This window comes from Anabrus simplex, chromosome 7, assembly GCF_040414725.1.
Source record: "Anabrus simplex isolate iqAnaSimp1 chromosome 7, ASM4041472v1, whole genome shotgun sequence".
In the NCBI taxonomy this organism is placed as follows: domain Eukaryota; kingdom Metazoa; phylum Arthropoda; class Insecta; order Orthoptera; family Tettigoniidae; genus Anabrus; species Anabrus simplex.
This window is the reverse complement of record NC_090271.1, coordinates 220037821-220056573: the sequence shown is the minus strand read 5'-3', so window position 1 is coordinate 220056573 and position 18753 is coordinate 220037821. Positions and strand designations below refer to the sequence as shown.

At 37.9% G+C, this 18753-nt stretch overlaps 1 protein-coding gene across 1 annotated transcript in view; it reads left to right on the top strand.

The window, feature by feature from the left end:
• Positions 1–18753, top strand: part of otk (off-track) — a 426112-nt gene that overhangs the window by 375354 nt on the left and 32005 nt on the right. The window contains exons 9-10 of the mRNA XM_068228745.1: positions 12316–12440; positions 18071–18227. Of these exons, the coding sequence (XP_068084846.1) occupies positions 12316–12440; positions 18071–18227 (282 nt within the window). The remainder of the gene's footprint in view (positions 1–12315; positions 12441–18070; positions 18228–18753) is intronic.

Genomic DNA, 18753 nt, shown 5'->3' with positions numbered 1-18753 from the left:
AATTGACTTTCTTCACTGGTCGGGAATGGAAGCAGTTTCTATGCATTTGTTATATAATTTTGTCCATATAGGGGCTAGCAGGTGTGCAGTGTCTTTTACATATTCATTATAGATCCCATCCGGACCTGCGGCTTTCTTGGTTTTGGTGCTGCCTATAGCGGTTCTAGTTTCCTCTATGGTTAGGGGTACCCAGTCTAATTGTATATGTGGAGTAGTGGTGTCTAGATCTTTTCTGGGGTGCGCTGGACCTTCGATGTTGAGAATCTTACTAAAGTGTGATTCCCAGATTTCCATGTCTATGTAGTGCGTCTGTTGTTGTTGTTTCTTTGGGTGTAGGGCTATGAACGGGTTTTTCTTGGCTTCCTCTGCTAGCTTCTTGCTCTCCGATTCTAAGTAGGCGCGTTTCTTTTCTTTCAGTGTCCTTTTGTGGAGTTTCCTCTTCTCATTGTATATGTATATTAGACTTTGATTATTCAAGTTCTGCCTTAACTGTTGCAATATATCTAGGGTCTCCCTCCTCAGCCTATAGCACTCACTATCAAACCATATCTTTGTTCTTCTTGTGGCCCGCGGAATGGCGGCCTTTTGTAGGATTTCTTCTATTATTCCTGTTGTATCATCCAATCTTGAATTATCTATTAATGTGTCTAGATGTGTAGTTGAATCTAGCATATCTTTAACTTTCTCAACATCTATTTTCCTTGAAAGGGGGTGAATTGCCTTTTTCTGTAGTTTTTCCCACTCCCCTTGGATACGTATTTCAATTGGTAAGTGTTTCCTAATCACGGCTTGGTTTGTTGTCCATATTGTAGTCATGATGCCTGTTATTGGTCCTTTCGTAAGTGCAATATCTATTGTGCTCTTTCCATTATGTGAGATGTATGTAGGGATAATGGGGTTGTTTAGCAGGATGAAGCCTTCTTCTTCCAGTTTCTCGAGGACTAGCTTTGCTTTGTAATTCGGAATGTCCAGTCTGCAGTTAAGGTCACCTGCTATAATTATTGGCTTATCTTGCTTGCTCTGAGTGATCATTTGGCCTAGCTCGTCCATTATGTCGATCGCTGTTATGTTCGGTTGGAAGTAAGCGGCTATAATTACGAGGCCGCCTATTTCCAGTAGTAGGGTATGGTTCTGTTGCCTTTTTGATAATATTGGGGTTAGGTGTGGTTTTATGAGGATAGTTATCCCCTCAGAAAGTCTTCCTTTTTCTCCCTGTCTAGCTGTAAGATGAAAACCATAGAAGTCTGGGTGTTGCCAGTCGTCAGTGACGAATGTTTCCAATAAAATTGCTATATCGTACCCTAATAGAAAGTTTTCCGGGCTCATATTCATTGCACCTTTTAGCCCTTCTATATTCCACATCTTTATTCTTAGACTTCTTGAAGCGTCTTAAGTTTTGGTTCCTTCTTTCAACTATTTTCTTTTCCAAATTATTCGAAGGAGCGTCCATTGTCTCGTATGGGGCGAAAGGATCGAAATTGAAAACGTTTGATAGTAATCCCTTTCGGCCAGAATTCCTCTTCATATACCCTGTCCATTAGGTCAAATGGAATCCCCACTTTGAAAGCTTTCGTGTCGTAATTGGTTATTATTTCTTCACACGTAACGTCGTCTTTGATTCCTCTGTTTTCTAGATATTTCTTTATGACATCGGAGGTTGTGTGCGGGCCCAAACGCCCCATAACAAGCCAAGCTTTCTTCTTTGCCGCTTGCAGTTCTTCAACTCTTGGACCTGTGCTTATCATTGCATATTGCTGTCTAGTTTGCTTTCTACTTGATTTGCTGGCAACTTGCTCCGGAAAATTGGCATATTCCAGGTCTGGAGTTTTTACCTGCACCAACTCAAATTCCTTTCTCGGCGGTGTTTCTTCTTGTGCTTCGTTAGGACGGCGGATTTGCATATTACTCCTTTGTGGATGTGTTGGTCTAGGCTTCCATGTCATCTGAATATTATACTTTTCTATCCCGCTGTTGTCTGAGGTTTTGTGTACAAGACTATCTTCGTCCATTTTCTGCATTCTTCTTTTCCCACCATTCTTCCACGTGTTATCGCGATCGCCATTCCCTTTCTCTCCATTTGTGCTCATTTTGGCTGCTGTTACGAACGAGTTCATTATTATCTGTTCCGCTGGCGAGATGTCATTTATTTCTTTTGCACTATTCGCATTGTTGTGTCCGTTGTCCTCCTGGCCGTTGTTGTTCATATCCTCCATCTGGTCCATCTGGTGGTGCACCACTTTGTCCTCTGGCATGGTTTGTTGCATTGTCTCCTTCTCCGCTTCGTTGTGCCTTGTGACTGCAGTTGTGACTCTTCCATGGTTGATTTGGGTGTTGGTTCCACTTCCTTCCCTTCCCTTTTTGGTTACTTCTGGTTCATTTGGTTCTTTTTGGTATAGGCGGTGGGCCCCCATCGTGTTTTCCAGCTCAGCCCTGACGGCATTACTGATTTGCTTTTCTAGCTCGGTTTCCATTTGCTGGGTCAAGTATTCCCTCAAATTGTCGAGCCTCTTTTGGAGATCTTCGATTAGGTTTATGCAGCCGTGTTCTTTTACCTGGGCAGCACGCTTACAGGCGGTGCAGAACCACATGAGTTTCCGGTTTCTCCTTTTCAGAATGTCATACTCTCCTTGTGTTAGGGTTGAGCAGTCTTTGTGTACGTGTGAGTTGCAGCGGTCGCATTCCACCGTAATTTCGTCAATAGTGAACGCTTTTGTACAGGTAAAGCATTCTTCATCTGTTTGTTAGTTGTTGGTTGGCATGATGTATCTGCTGGATGTCAGATGTTAGCAGTATTTTACCTGTCAATTGCGAACGTTCGTCGGTTTGTCTTCTTGAATTAGATTCCTATCACATAATTCACCGTTCGTATCCACGTGCCAACATGTTCTCTAACTAACTACATAAATTTGTCTTTTCGGTGTCTGAATGCGTATCCTCATTTAGCGCATCTGCCAAACGTTCATCCCCTGTGTGTGTGAAAGTCTCACCACAGTACATGCATGAATATATTTCCTCTCCTGTGCGAGTGATATGTGTAAATACCTTACTATACGTGATGCATAAGGTAATACTATTCCAATCACTATGCCTACCTCAAGTCTACAATTCACCTTGAACAGGATTAATTAAAATCTTGTGAACACTGATTCATAATTCATTTAGCGCATCTACCAGATGTTCATCCCCTACGTGTGTGAAAGTCTCACCACAGTACATACATGAGTATATTCCTCACCTGTGCGAGTGATATGTGTAAATACCTTACCTACTACACTATACGTGATGCATAAGGTAATGCTATTCCAATCACTATGCCTACCTCAAAACTACAATTCACCTTGAACAGGATTAATTAATTAAAATCTTGTGAACACTGATTCATAATTCATTCGTAAATAATTACACCCGGTAATACGCACGATGAAGATATGTTTATTACGGAACATCTACTGTCACATTTAAATAACTAATAACGGTATAACTTAATGTTCACTGATCCTGAGAATTTATCTTCAGGCACTATCAGGCATTATCAGGCATTATCGGATAAATTAACATAGTGTCCAATAAAGTGTCCAAGTGTTGCGCTAATAAAATGTAGCTTTCTGTCGAACTGTGCGATGGGCTGAAGTCTTCGTCCAATTTCCTATTTCCGTAGTTGAGTTCTAGCTCACTTGAATGCAGATACGTTGAGTAGTTTTTCACTATGAAGTATAACGAATCTCACCTCACCTTCACTTGGGTAAAAAGAAAATGTCTTGACAACACTACTCACGTCTGAAGCGCTGATTCTATCTGTAAATATGTAATTATAACGCATTTATCACAGCAACACTCTCGCAGTATCCTTAAGCGGCCGCCATGCGTCGCTCTATTATCTACATAATGCAGGCAGTACCTTGCAACAACACTAAATCCACAAATCATGCCTACTGAATGCTTGCAGTATCTTGCAACAACACTAAATCCACAATTATCATGCTCTACAGAATGCATGCAGTATCTTGCAACAACACTAAATCCACAATTATCATTCCCTATAGTAATCGCCACATAAGGCAATACACTAGAAAGTAAATATCGCCAGGATAATGATAGAGGAAGAAGATCTATTTTAGTTTTGGACATATTTTTAAGTTAGATAGAATAGGACCAACAAGTTTTTATTTGTGTTAAAACACCATTAATTTATGTTATCCACAGATATGTTTTGTTCACATTTTAAAAATTATTATCCTGGCATATTGGTCTTAAGAGATTATTAACGTTCATATATTACATGTGTATGTTGGGTATTCAGCCCGAAGGCTGGTTCGATCCTCTGCAGCTCCGCCAACAGCTGTCATAGATAGCCTAGGCGTCACTGAAGAGGCGTACTAGGGAAATAAGGAGTGAGGTAATTTCCCGTTGCTTTCCTCACCAAGCCAGAGATTGCTATTACATATCAGTCTGCTAAGCCCACTGAAATGCATGCACCAACCAACCCTATGAGTAACATTTTCACACCATTCATAGCAGGGACAGCTGCATAAGGAATGGTATTACTAGCATTACTCATACCTCAGTCACTTTCATATTGTCAAAGCCAAGGATGAGACTGAGACAGGTCAATGAAAGTAAGAAATTTGATATAGCCCATACCAGAAGACATAGTGCACTGTAAACACTACATCTCACCAGCAAAGGCATCGTATATTATATAATATGGTTAAAAAGGTCCCAAACCTTGACCTAAAGGTTGTCTACAGGCTGAAGATGCCCAAATAATGGGTGAAACATCTACCTGACCTGATAAGTCTACATAAATTCATGTAGATTCAAACCACATTAAACGTGGAAAGTATTGAATAGGTGGTTTTATTAAATTATCATTGAGATTCTATACCTCGTAATCTGCCGACCTTTGGATTTAACAACAATTCCTCGTAGGGCCATCTGGACTGTAGTACCATGGGGTTTGTTTTGTTTGTGTTGGGTTATGGTTTAACATTGTACCAGAATATACAGGTTCCTTTTGGCAAGGATGACTGGGAAAGATAGGACTAGGACTGAGGGAGTTAGCAGCTGTGGCCTTAATTAAAGTACTGCTCCAGCATTTACCTGATGTGTAAATGGAGAATCTATGGATAACTATCTTCTCTTGAGTGCTCAAGTTTACAGGTATATGATTGATTACTCTGTAGTCAACTTGATGATGATGATGATGATGATGATGATGATGATGATTATTATTATTATTATTATTATTATTATTATTATTATTATTATTATTATTATTATTATTATTATTTAACACAACGTGAGGATATCGTGTATATGTTTTCATTTTGGGACCCCTCAGGATTTTTATTATACTTTAGTTAATTCACAGAAGCTTGAACACTGAACACTTATGGGCATAAGAGTCTATAATCAATCAGTTGATCATCAGTGATCTGCATTTAGGGTTGTCACCCAGGTGGCAGATTCATTTGCAGTTGTTTACCTAGCTTTTTCTTTCAAAGAACTAAATTTATCAATTTAATTTATTCCAATCCCTTATTTCTCATCCTATAAATGAATATTTGTCTCAATTTGTCCTCTTGAATTCCAACTTTATCTTCACATTATGAACTTTCCTACTTTTAAAAGCTCTGGTTAATGCTAATTCATCTACTGACGTCAATCCACGGCATCTCTCCACTCACAGCTCAAAAACATACCACTTAATAAAATAACTATTCCTTCAATTGGAATGTTTCATATTTCCACCATTCAGTACTTAGTAAGATATAAATACATATATTAGAACATGTTTCAGTACAAGGTAGGTAGAGTATATTAGGTAGGCCATTCCCGCTCACAGCGCTCTCATTGGTTGATCGTGCGTGACGTAGCCGGGAGGGCTAGAAGCGCGGGCCTACATTGCCTGCATGCAGCATAAACCTCGATAATTAGGTAAAATAAGTTCAATTTCTTATAAATAATTAAAAGGTTGGCATTATTATAATAAAGTGGCACTTAACATACCACCTGCGATCAGTGATATAATACTGTTGATAGAAAAATAGAAGAAACTCTGAGCAATTACATAAAAAAAGCGAGGCCGATGACCTTCGATGTTAGGCCCCTTAAAACAACAAGCATCATCATCAGCAGCATCATCATCTAAAAAGCCGGCTTAAGAACAATACATACATAGACACACTGGAATAGTTATAGGTTTAATCATATTTAAAACTCACGTTTTGATGACTTAGGAAGTTGTTGAAGAAGCTCAAGCTGCCCACAGTCGACTCTTTTTCGCTGAATACTTCTTCATAGCATCTATATGATATTTTTTGTTGATGTGACGTATTCTAATAAAAGTCCTAGTTCTGACGTACAGTGATATACGTAATATTATCGTCAAGTTCTGGAAATTTTGATTTAATTATAGATATCAAAGTCTGCATTACTCTTTCACACTTAGAAATATAAATCCCGTGAAAACTTCCAAACAGTACCTCAAACTGCATAACTTTTTGATACCATTCTTCGGTTTGAAATGATTGATAACCAGTCGTGCGGCACTTCCTGTGGCAAGGCAAATATTTCACTTTTATCACCCAAGCTGTCATCAACAGAGCGACATTTAAATGCCAAGTAGCCTGCAAGGTATTTAATTGCATCCTGGTTTACGTCTTCAGTTTCGAAGTCCTGGCTCAAGTCTTCCATCCTTAACAACTTCAACGTTTCTTCCTGTTCATCTACGGGTACAGGTGTTAACGGCCCCTCAAAAACATCTATACATAGTTCAGTGCTTACGAAGCTCAAGAAATCTTCCTCATTATCAGCATCAGGATGAAAAATATCCGTATCACTCGGCGATGAATTATTTTCAGCTTCCACTGACACACTAGAGGAGAGAGGAATTTCATTACTCCCTGTGAGTAATAGAAGTCGAATTCTGTTATGAAATTCAAAAGGGGACGGATTGCTATAAAAAACTCCTAGGCCACGGACACGTGAAAAAAATTCTCCAAGCAGTCTTGGTTTAATCTGGCAGTTAAAAAATAAGACGTATTTTCATGTTTCATGTCTTCAGAAAGTCCTAAGAGAGAGTTTATAGGTATTATGAACCCCTTCTGAAACGGAAGTAAAGTTTTCCGTTTACCAAATCTCACTTGTATAATCACCTCCAGAAAGCGCTTCACAGGCCTGCCTGCTCTGCTGTTTCGCTGGGAACGGTGCTAGTTGTTGAACACGAAGCATTATCGCCATGCCAATTTGCAATGGACAGAGACGGAACAGCATCTGCCTGCAGGCAATCCCAGTAGTTCATTTCTCAAATCTCGTTCATAATCCTCTTGACGAAAATGTATGGAACATACTGTGGCATTATCACGATTAAATTTGTCACTTCGCTTACAGCGCAACACCCACACTCGCCTAATCTGTGGTACAAGACACCAGTTGTTTCCGATGCCCAATTAGTACATTGTGCCATAGCACAATTAACTATATATTTAGAAACCTTACTCATCTTTAACACAGCACGAAAAATGTTAGAAGACTGCGTATCGCAAAATAGATCTATACTGAAAGCGAGTTCCTTATCGTTCACCGCAACAGCTGCCGACAGGAGACCTCCACGTGACGTCAGCATGAGGCGATGCTATGCTGGAAGCAAAGCGCGGGAGTCGGGAATGAGCCCCCCTGGTTTCAGTATGCAAGATCTCCTTCAGCTAATGAAATAATATGTTTATTTAATCACTTCTTACTAAGAACTGAATGGTGGAAATAATAAATATTCCAATTAAAGGAATAATTATTTTATTACTTAAAGTCAATATGGAACAAACGTGATATTCATCAATTGCACATACAGTACCACCTAGTCGAGTATAATGTTTCTATACTCCCAAGTGTTCCCAGCCCAGAGTTTGCTACATTTTCATAACACTAACCTGTTGACAGAAATCACCCAGAACAAATCGTCCTGCCTTCCTTTGGATCTTTTCCAGTTCTTGTGTCAAGTAGTCCTTGTGTGGGTCCCATACACTGGAACCATACTCTAATTGGGGTCTTACCAGAGACTAATACGCCCTCTCCTTTACATCCTTACTCTCATAACCATATGAAGAGATCTGTAACCTTTCTTAAATACCTTAACACTCGAAGCGCAGCTGGGTCACTGCTGTTATTTCTTTTTACCCTGTCTTCTGAAAAAAAAAAAAAAAAAAAAAAAAAAAAACAAACTGTAGCATGTGTACAACCAAGCAATATTATGTATTCTCAACGTTTGCGCCGTGTGAAGTACCATTCCTACAAATAAACTATATGCAGCATAATGTACATCGTGTGCACTGATATCAGATGATTGGTCTCTAAAAATAGCCTTTTTTGCCATATTGTACATTCGCGATGCCATAGGAGCAAGGGCTTAGAACGGGACTCATTGTGGTCAGCGAAGTGGGGCAATCCTATTGTCCACATGTTCCTTATTTGTATGGTTAATATTCTACATCAAAATACACTTATGTGTATTAAATAAAAAAAATTAAAAATCCATTGCAGGTACTGGTGTATTCATTGGATACTTGGTACAAATAGGGTTTTTTTTTTTTTTTTTTTTCAGAGTATAGAGAAGAAAGAACTAACAGCAGGGTCCCAAATGACCCACCCGCAGTTCTAGTGTTAACAAAATGTTGATTGTTTTGTCCTGGCAACATACAACATGTTTACATTTAGCAAAACATTTATTTACACAATTGTAATTTTAATGTATGTTGCCAAATGCTCTCCCAATATGTGTTACATTTCCATTTATCATTGTTGTTCTATGGTCTTTGATACAAGATTTGTACTCTGTAAAGAAAAAAAAAAAAGTTGTACAGGCAGCAGTATGAATTTTATCAGATTTTTATAAATATGTGCAAATGTTGACCTTTAGATATTCTCTTTTTTTCTGTTTTTTTTTTTTTTAATGTCAGTCTCGTTGGTGTTTGTGTTCATCTTAATACACTTATCTTCATCTATATAACACATCATATTGCCAACCACCAGAGAAACATGCAGTAGTGAATACATCCCTCCACATAGGGTTAAAATCAGGAAGGCACCTTGATTTCATTCATGGTATAACCCTAACAATAAGATAAGTAAAAATATTGTACTAATAATTGATCATGATAAAATATTTGATCAGCTTATAATAATAATAATAATAATAATAATAATAATAATAATAATAATGATAATAATAATAATAATAATAACGGGAAGAAGCAAGGCAATTTCTACATCAAAAATAAGGAAAATTACAGCAATTAGAAAGAATCGTAAGGAGAAGGGAAGGCGAGCTGAACTTTTAGGATCAAATCCACATTAACATAGGATTTTCCTCCTTTTTAATCTTCACTACTCCTGCTAAATTTTTATTTACTACAACTTTAGTTTTAGGTACACTTATTGCCACTACATCAACTTCGTGGTTAGGGGTATGAATGGGTTTAGAATGCAAAACTAGAATGCTGTAAAACTGGGCCAGATCTATATCAAGTACTGACCTCATTAAATTGGCAAAAAAGCAGCAAAGGATAGAGATATTATTTCTGTAAATATTTAAACCCTTAAAAGTACTACATACCTATAGTTTATTCCAATAATAATTGTTCTTTTTAAAAATTTTACTGGTTGCTATAAAGATTTGATGGAAAATATTTTGTTTTTCTTGTTTATTTAATATGAATTTCATACATTATGAATTTCATAATTTGTAAATTTTGAATTTATCTTTAATAATAATAATAATGATCATGATGATGATGATGATGATGATGATGATGATGATGATGGCTCTGGATAAATTACTCTTTTAATTTACTATAGATTGTAGATTCAAATTGTTTTATTAGAATGTAAAATTTGTTAAAATTTGTATTGTCTTTAGTTCCTGTAGGTTTTACCATTCTTTCTTCTTTTTCCTCACTTTAGCACAGAAATCAACCATAGAAACTCTGATGTGGGAATTTCTGATAAATCTCATATACTAAACCTTTTCAGTTGACACTTTGGAGTGCATCGGGTAAGGTACATATATCCTGGTAGGCTGTCTGAGAAAAGTATCCCATGAAGGTGATAAAGATTCAGGTTGACCTCCCCAAAACTAACAAAGCACCAACCCAATAAAAATGAAGGTTATAACAAAACCTATCTTATCTACATAATATCCAGGTGGAAAGATACATTACCTTAATAAAAGGAAGATTAAAGTCCACAGCTTTTATGGAACTGTATGGGGGGCAGACTTCACCTCATTATCACAACATTTTCAGTTTGCTTTACTCTTGTGAGATAAGAGCTGTGTACATACAGCCAGGTGTCAATCGTCAGTTCCAGCTGTCACCTCAGTAGCAGAGCAATATACAGCACTCTCTAATAACAGGTTGATAATCCAGCTATAGTCATCAATAGCCAAGCTTATCTTCTTTCCTCATTTATCTTTGAGTGTTATTGTTGAATTCTTTTCTTCCAGTGAACAGTTAATGGTCATTCTATAACTTTTGGTTTAATGATAAATGAATGGAAAGCACGAAAAGTATACGGCAAAACAACACTGAAATGGTATTTGATTGTGTTGGTAGAGTATGTGTTGAAAATGTGTATCATCATGTGTCACACATTGCTCATAACCAGGGTTAAGGTTTTGATGACATGTCATCTTTTCATTGGTTCACAACAGACATTGCTAACTTGTACAGAAATCCTGATCATAGTTCCCACATTGTAGAAATGCTAATTTATTAGGCCATCTTTTGTTATTTTTTTGCCATTTTGTATTTTTAGGTAATTTTCTAAAATTAAGCATCATTATTTGGTCATTTTATAGAATTTTTCAGACTCTTTTTATACTTTTTGAGTCATTTTCTTACATGTTTGAGGATCTTGAAGCATTTACGCATGTGGTATTGGATATTATTGCAACTTTAAGCGAGGATGAATATGGAGACTTGAGAATCTTCACAACGCTTTGTACCGAGCTCGATAGTTGCAGTCGCTAAAGTGCAGCCAGTATCCAGTATTCGGGAGATAGTGGGTTCGAACCCCACTGTCGGTAGCCCTGAAGATGGTTTTCCGTCTCTGTAGGCAACCTGGTCCATTGTTTCTTGGATTCTATGCAGCATCCTTGACGAAATAAGGGCCCAATATCCCATGACTAGACATGGCACACAAATCGTAACACCTGTCAAAGAAGTCATCCACGGTTTTCATTTGTGGTGGTCTGTCAGTCTAGTATTCCTCTGCTCTTGACACTCTGTGGCTCAGTAAGCTTTACTCACCAAGTAGTTCCTCTTTTTCTAACTGGCTCTCAGATCTTCAAGCAAATCTCGTTTTCTTGACACTGGAAGAACATTGACTGAGATTAGTTCTTTTCCAGTGAGGCATGAATGTTGAAACTGGTTTGCTGTACGTGTTCCCCCATTTTTGTACCAAGCAAATGCTGGGGCTGTACCTTACAGTAGTTAAGGCCGTGGCTACTTCCTTCCCAGTTCTACTCCTTTCCATCCATCCAATCATCGCCATAACACCTGAGTTGTTGTGACTTAAAAACAATAGGAAAATAAAAAATAAACAGTTCTGCATCATGCACAGAAACTTTGAACATTGAAAACTGTACTAAAATATTAAAAGAAATAAACTGATCATTTACATGCTTCCTCATATTCATGTTACATTTATATTATTTAAACTAATGTGATAAACACATTATTTAATAATACTTATGCAGAAGAATGCCACCGAAGCATTCATGCTTGGAATAACTAGTACTCGCCATAAGCGTGTTGGAAAGGTTCCATATTTCCTAACTTCACACAGAAGTTTATGCTCACATGCTGTTCAATTTTCACATCTGTGCTCTGTCACCACTCAGACAATACTGCCACAGTGCAGCCACCTAAGCACCATCCTGCCACTTGGCAGAATTGTATGGAATCTCAGCCAAGGGTCAGTCCAAGGTTACAGGTTACCTTTCCACTTGCTGACAAAAGTATTTCTTGTTAATTCCAATTCTCATTATAGTTACAGCCTAGTCTCAAAACAGTACAGATTAAAGTTTAAAAAAAGTAAAAATGAGAGGATGCAATCTTTTACTTATGACTTTGTGTTTATGAATGTGTATTGGTATAATTCAGTTGATATTATGTTTTATTGGTATTTTTTGTTCAAAACGATTGGACACTTCTGTTTAACGTGCAGACCATTTGAAAAGTTCTTTAGAAGTTGAGTAACAGTATGAAGTAAATTAAAATTATTTCTCAAGTTTTAATTGGTATCATTTTTTCACCTCAGAAAAACTGAAGTTCTCTCCTAGACCGGTGAATAAGAAGCTGGAACTTGATTCAGAGGCACGAGTATATTGCAGGGCTCAGGGTTCTTCACCACTTGTCATCCGATGGGCCAAATCAGCTTGCAAGGTAAGCAAACGATTGCTGCTTAGAATAGTGTGTTAATATCATGAAACAACTTTCTTACCTGGACTTTTTATGGCAATCAAAATTATCACTATATGGGTATTTTAATACTTTTATTACCAGTACTGATTAACACATTCACGCCCGTATCCGAGTTATTGCCTATAGCGCGTGACCATGCTGTGGACCGTATCCGAGTTAGCCCGGATAAGTGCAACCTTGAACTGGAGCCATTCCTACACAGCTGGGATCTATTTTGGTCACAAATATGTGCGAGAGAGATGAAAGTAATACCCTTATGAATGCTTCTACTCACCAAAAACCACATGGCCACGGCAATTTTCCCTCCCAATGCACTTTCTTTGTTTTGTTTCTGAAGGTAGCCTAGCGCTGGCACAACTAGCTGCGCAGTTGGTTTGTGATTCCACAAGCGTGTGTATAATCGCATTCTGAAGTGTAACCATGGCATGTAGGGACAATATAAATGATGCAAGTGATGCGAATTTACAAAGCACAGTTTTTCAGCTGTTTGAATAATATGGACAATTATTACAAATAGCGTTGGACTCGCAAAACAATTACGGGAACAGAACACTGCCGTATGTGGAACAATACGGTCAAATAGGGGTGTACCAAAAGATCTAAAGGAACACCAGGAAATTCTCAAACGGGGGGGAAAAAGTGAACCCGACATAAAAGTACAGTCACCTCTCTCCAAAATCTCAGCTCCATCTACTTTATCAGCTCCAAGTCAACATCCCACGATTTTGCCGCCAAAAAGGGCACCGACCAAGGATCCATCATTTAGGTTAGATGGGAAGAGAAAAGAGCATATTCTCTTGAAGTTTCCACCATCAAATATAGTCAAGTTCCCCTGAAGAAGATGCAAAGTGTGCTTCAAAATTAAAATTATTAGTGAAACACGCTATTTTTGTGGAAAGTGTGGTGTTCCCATTCACCCAGGAAAGTGTGACATTGCCTAACACACCCTACAGAGATACTAGAGGACTTCATTAAGGTATGTGCAAAATTTTGTTTCCGTATCTTGTTTAGTTTAGAACTTATCGTGAAAAGAATTCGTTGTTGTTGTTTGATCTGCCACTAACAGCTGGAATAGCTGGGCCAGCCCTTTAAATAGCCACTCAGATGATGGGCGTGAATGTGTTAAGAAAACCCATATGATGTTACACAAACACAAAAGAAAACATAAACCTTTATTGTTCGTTCACCAAGTATTTACATTGTTTTTACATTGAACTGGTCTCTGCTAGCCAAGTCTCTGGAATCCACTTCACTTGTCTTTTTCAAAGAATCCCTAAGTCAAAGCCATCTGCGCAGTGATTGTAGAAAGCGATGCTCTTACAAACCAATGTGGCCCTCAACTAGTTCAGGGAACTCACAGAGGAAATTTAATTTTATTCGCTTTGCACCTTTTCTTGGAATATCGGAAGAAGTTCATCTTAATGCTTTCATGGCCTGGAAATTCTTTTGTGTTTGTGGCATGTGAAATGAGACAAACTAGCTAGAGAACTTAATGCTTCATAAGGACTGTTCTGCTTCCTCAGAAGTAAACAATGGCTGTTCTGATAATACTGTACTGAAAGTTTTGAATTGTTTTGTTGTGGTTGTGTCCTTCCTTTTCACGTTCACAATCCCATCTCTGAAGGTCGACTTGGACTCTTGAGAAGACCAGAAATGGTCCTAACTGATTACTTACCGGAGTGTGGCGGTCAGTAACTATTCCACGTTCAAAGTCACTAAGATGTCTTGTTCCACCGAATCTGAAGGTATTTCATAGCTTGGAACAATGTCAAGCCCTCGGCTGCCTTTTGTAGCCGCAGCAGTGGTGCTTGTAGTAGCTTCTAGACTCTAGTCTGAGTGTAGAGGGCTGTCCAGATACTTTTGATGAGATAGTGCATTTCAGTGATGGGCAAAGTTGTTGTAGATGGACAAAGAGCAACTGGATACACGCACAGCCTGTCAACTGGTATTTGTGTTGTCATGCACCTGGCTGCTACAATAACAGCATGACCACTTTTCAGGGCTTACTTCAGTGAAATATTCTCTTTCACAGTGAGTGAGAATATTCTGAAATGCTGTACTTCAGTTCTAATCAAATATTGCTTCTCAGTTTGACATATCACTGGTGTCATGGAAAACAATAACAAGTTCAAACAAGACCAGAAATGGTCCTAACTGATTACTTACCAATGTGTGGCAATCAGCATAGCATTTTAAAGATTGGGAGATTGATTTCCATTTATATTCTCTCCGCTATTATTATTTCTCAAATCGTGAGTTTTCTCATGAGAAATATTTGCATATCTTCTGTTCATACAGCAACAATATCAGCTGTTGCTCTCTGACTTGACAATTGAACATATGTTTCTGAAAGTTTCATATAGAACTAAGTCAAATAGCATTTTAACCTTATGATACGTTGACTTGTTACTCTGCTGAGTGATGGAATTAGTTTAAATAAAATTTAATTCCAGGAATATATCGTCATCATCGTCATCATCATCATCATCAAATGTCTAAAGGCAATGCCTTGTCTATGCAACCATTCTTTTCTGTCCCCAGCTCCTTGTTTCATTTCATAATAAGAACCATAATGAAGACTCTGTGCCAAGTCTTGAAGGAATTTTTACCTGTGTCGTCCTCAGACTTTCTTCCCCGTGATTTTCCCTTTCAGCAGATTGGTAAGAAAGGTATTATGTTGCACGATGTGGCCAGTGATTTTCAGCTCTGCTTCTCTGTATCGTTAGCATCAGAAATATAGGAATTAAAAAAAAAAACTCATTAAGATTTTCCACGGTACTGTCAATATTTGCAACTCCATTCTCAGTAGATCATGAATCCATCTCCTCATTTTCATAGCCAGAAATTATTGATTTATAATGTGACAGGGAACAAAAGGACAATTTTGAAAACCAAATGCACATGAGAGATTACTACCAAAAGTTTCCTTGTTTATAGTTCCCACATTTACACAATCATGTGTAATCATGTTGTGAATGTTTGGTACAACATACTTATGTGAGCAGCAGTTTTCAGTTATGAAGCTACATAATTCTGGTTCTAAAACAGTTTATCTGGTGAAAACCTGAAAATCCATCTTAAGTTAAAATGTGTGCAGAATGTAACTCCAAGTATTGAACACTTGGTTAATGGCAAAATGATAAGCAAACATTAAGATAATAACAGATTTATGAAAGAAAACTTGATTTTTTTCAATGGAAACATAGTGTTCATTTTGTAAATATGAACAAGAAGTTGTTTAGTATGATAGTTTGATTGTAATTTAAATGTTTTCTTTGACAGGTCTAAATTTATAGTTTAATACTGTTATAAACTTATCGAGTGGAATGGCCGTGCAAGTTAATGTGCCAGGGCTATAGAGCCAAGCTCTGCATTTGGGAGACAGGTGGGTTTAAACCTCACCATCTGCTGTCCTGAGAATGGTTTTCTGTGGTTTCCCATTTTCACTTCCAGGTAAATGCTGGGACAGTTCCTATAAGTAGGCCACAGCTGATTCCTTCCATTCATTTAGTCTTCATTAGCTCCTTAACTGAGGTTAGCAACAGGAAGGGCATCCAGCCATAAAAACATGCCGTATATCTTTATCACATTTCATTCCCAACCCCATATGAAGAAAGTGGATTAAGTGGCAGACAAGTATTTTTATTATCTTTTCTCCTTGTATATTAATTTATTACACAAGTTTATTCACAGTAACATAATTCAAGTCTTGGGCACTGCATGTCACTAACACACTGAAGTCATAGGGAGTGAGCCCTGTGTACAATGCACGTTGCAGGAAGAGTGAGAGCCTGCTTGCTAGGACTAAGCCTGCCTCTCACTGGTGTAGTTCATTCATCCTTCCATATTTTCACAGAATATATTGATTATTCTGGGATTCATTCCATTTATCTAGTAGTAATGTGCCTGACTGGATAGAAGATACTCAATTTAAATCGTAAAATTGTTAGAAATATTCAACATTTTTAGATCTTTCTTGCTTGGACGAAGGGAATTTCAATCACTCAGCGGGCAATGGGTGATCTTGAGCAGTGAGCAGTGTGAGTCAACCTAAACTCAAAACTCATCAATCATCAGTCAGTACTGATCTGCATTTAGGGCAGTTACCCAGGTGGCAGATTCCCTATCTGTTGTTTTCCTAGACTTTTCTTGAACTATTTCAAAGAAATTGGAAATTTATTGAACATCTCCCTTGGTAAGTTATTCCAATCCCTAACTCCCCTTCCTATAAATGAATATTTGCCCCAATTTGTCCTCTTGAATTCTAAGTTTATCTTCATATTGTGATCTTTCCTACTTTTTTTTTTTTTGCTAGGGGCTTTACATCGCACCGACACAGATAGGTCTTATGGCGACGATGGGATAGGAAAGGCCTAGGAGTTGGAAGGAAGCGGCCGTAGCCTTACTTAAGGTACAGCCCCAGCATTTGCCTGGTGAGAAAATGGGAAACCACGGAAAACCATCTTCAGGGCTGCCGATAGTGGGATTCGAACCTACTATCTCCCGGATGCAAGCTCACAGCCACGCGCCTCTACGCGCACGGCCAACTCGCCCAGTTTTCCTACTTTTAAAGACAATGACAGTTGATTCTTTAATAGAGGCAACTATCTTGTTACAACTGATACAAAAAAGATAATTCTGTGGAACTTCTACAGTCCCTCAGTGTAGTGACTGGTTTAGTGTAGAATCTGTTGTCAGTAATGTGGAAGCCATTGCGAAGAATATCTGGAACAGTTCGGAAACTGATGCCACAAAGCAGTTCCTTCTTAAGAATCAAATCAAAATTACAGGGGCTTGACTATGATGGAAGGTAGAGCACTTCCTAGCACCTTCGAATGTATGACTGCCAGTGGTTGCACATCATGCACCCATGCATTATCCTACAAAACGATGGGAGGTGTCTACAGAATGTGTCACTGCTTATAATGCAACATATTCAGTCTTTATGCAGCTGCGCTGTTCCTCTTTCAAAAATGTTATTACTGTTTGCCTTCAGACCGCAAGCTTAAAGGCAACACTTTTCTTTGCAGCAGGGCACATGCACGGAGTGTTGAATGGGAGAGTCCATGTACTGTGATGTAGGTTAGGTATGGTATAGGTGAGAGACAATGGATTTGTTTCCAGATGTGTATACAGAAATGTTGTCACTATTAAAGTAACAACCACAGCTGTGAGCTTGCTTTTGGGAGATAGTGGGTTCGAATCCTGCTTTTGGTATCCCTGAAAATGGTTTACCGTGGCTTCCCATTTTTTTACACAAGGCAAATGCGGGGGGCTGTATATCTTAATTAAGGCCAAGGCTGCTTCCTTTCGACTGCTAGCCCTTTCCTGTCCCATCATTGCCAAAAGACCTATCTGTGTCAGTGCAAGGTAAAGGAACTTGAAAAAAAAAAAAAAAAAAAAAAGGAACAACCCTCGTATAATGTAGGTTTTGAAATCTCAAAGTGCTAAATTGTAAGTTATGGAACATGTGGATATTTAGTTTTTAGTTCCTTTCCAAAATGACTTTGTTGGGATTTTCAAATGTAAATCAAGACTATAAGTAAGATATATATTTTCATTTATATATGATTGGTTACTTGCTCTTCTAGGATTGCCAGCCTTCATTTGATCTGCCTCCCCATATAGAGGATTTGAACGGCACTCTGATCTTCAGGAATGTTACAATGGGTGATCGAGGAAACTATACTTGTGTAGCTACCAATTCTGAAGGGATTATCAATGCAACCATAGATATTGATGTTATAGGTAAGTAATCTGTAGAATTAAAAACATAATTTTGCCTGTACACTTCAGATTTTTGCCTTGTACTTTGTATTTATCTCAGATTAGGTACACAAGAGTCGTAAGTAGATTCATTTCAGTTTTTGTCTGACTATTTGTTACGACATTATGGGAAAAACAGCCGAACCGAATTTCTTGTAATGTAGTATTTAAGTTCAAAGTTAGCTGTGGTATTCACTAGGCAATATATTACCTGATTATTACACAGTACTAAGGGGACCAAAACAGGAACGGTCAGATTTCTCTGTTAATATTAACTGCATTGAAAAACTCAACATATATTTGTGATTATTACATTTTTCATAAAGTTCTAAACATCATACCTTCTTTCTATCCAAAAATTTTACATAACAAAAGTTATTGGAAGTACAATTTCTGATCATCTGTGACTCATACTTTTTTGCCATATAGGTAATGATAAGAGATATTCACAACTTTAGATTTTTAATGCTAAGTGCATCAATGCCAAGCTTTATTGACATGGAAATTA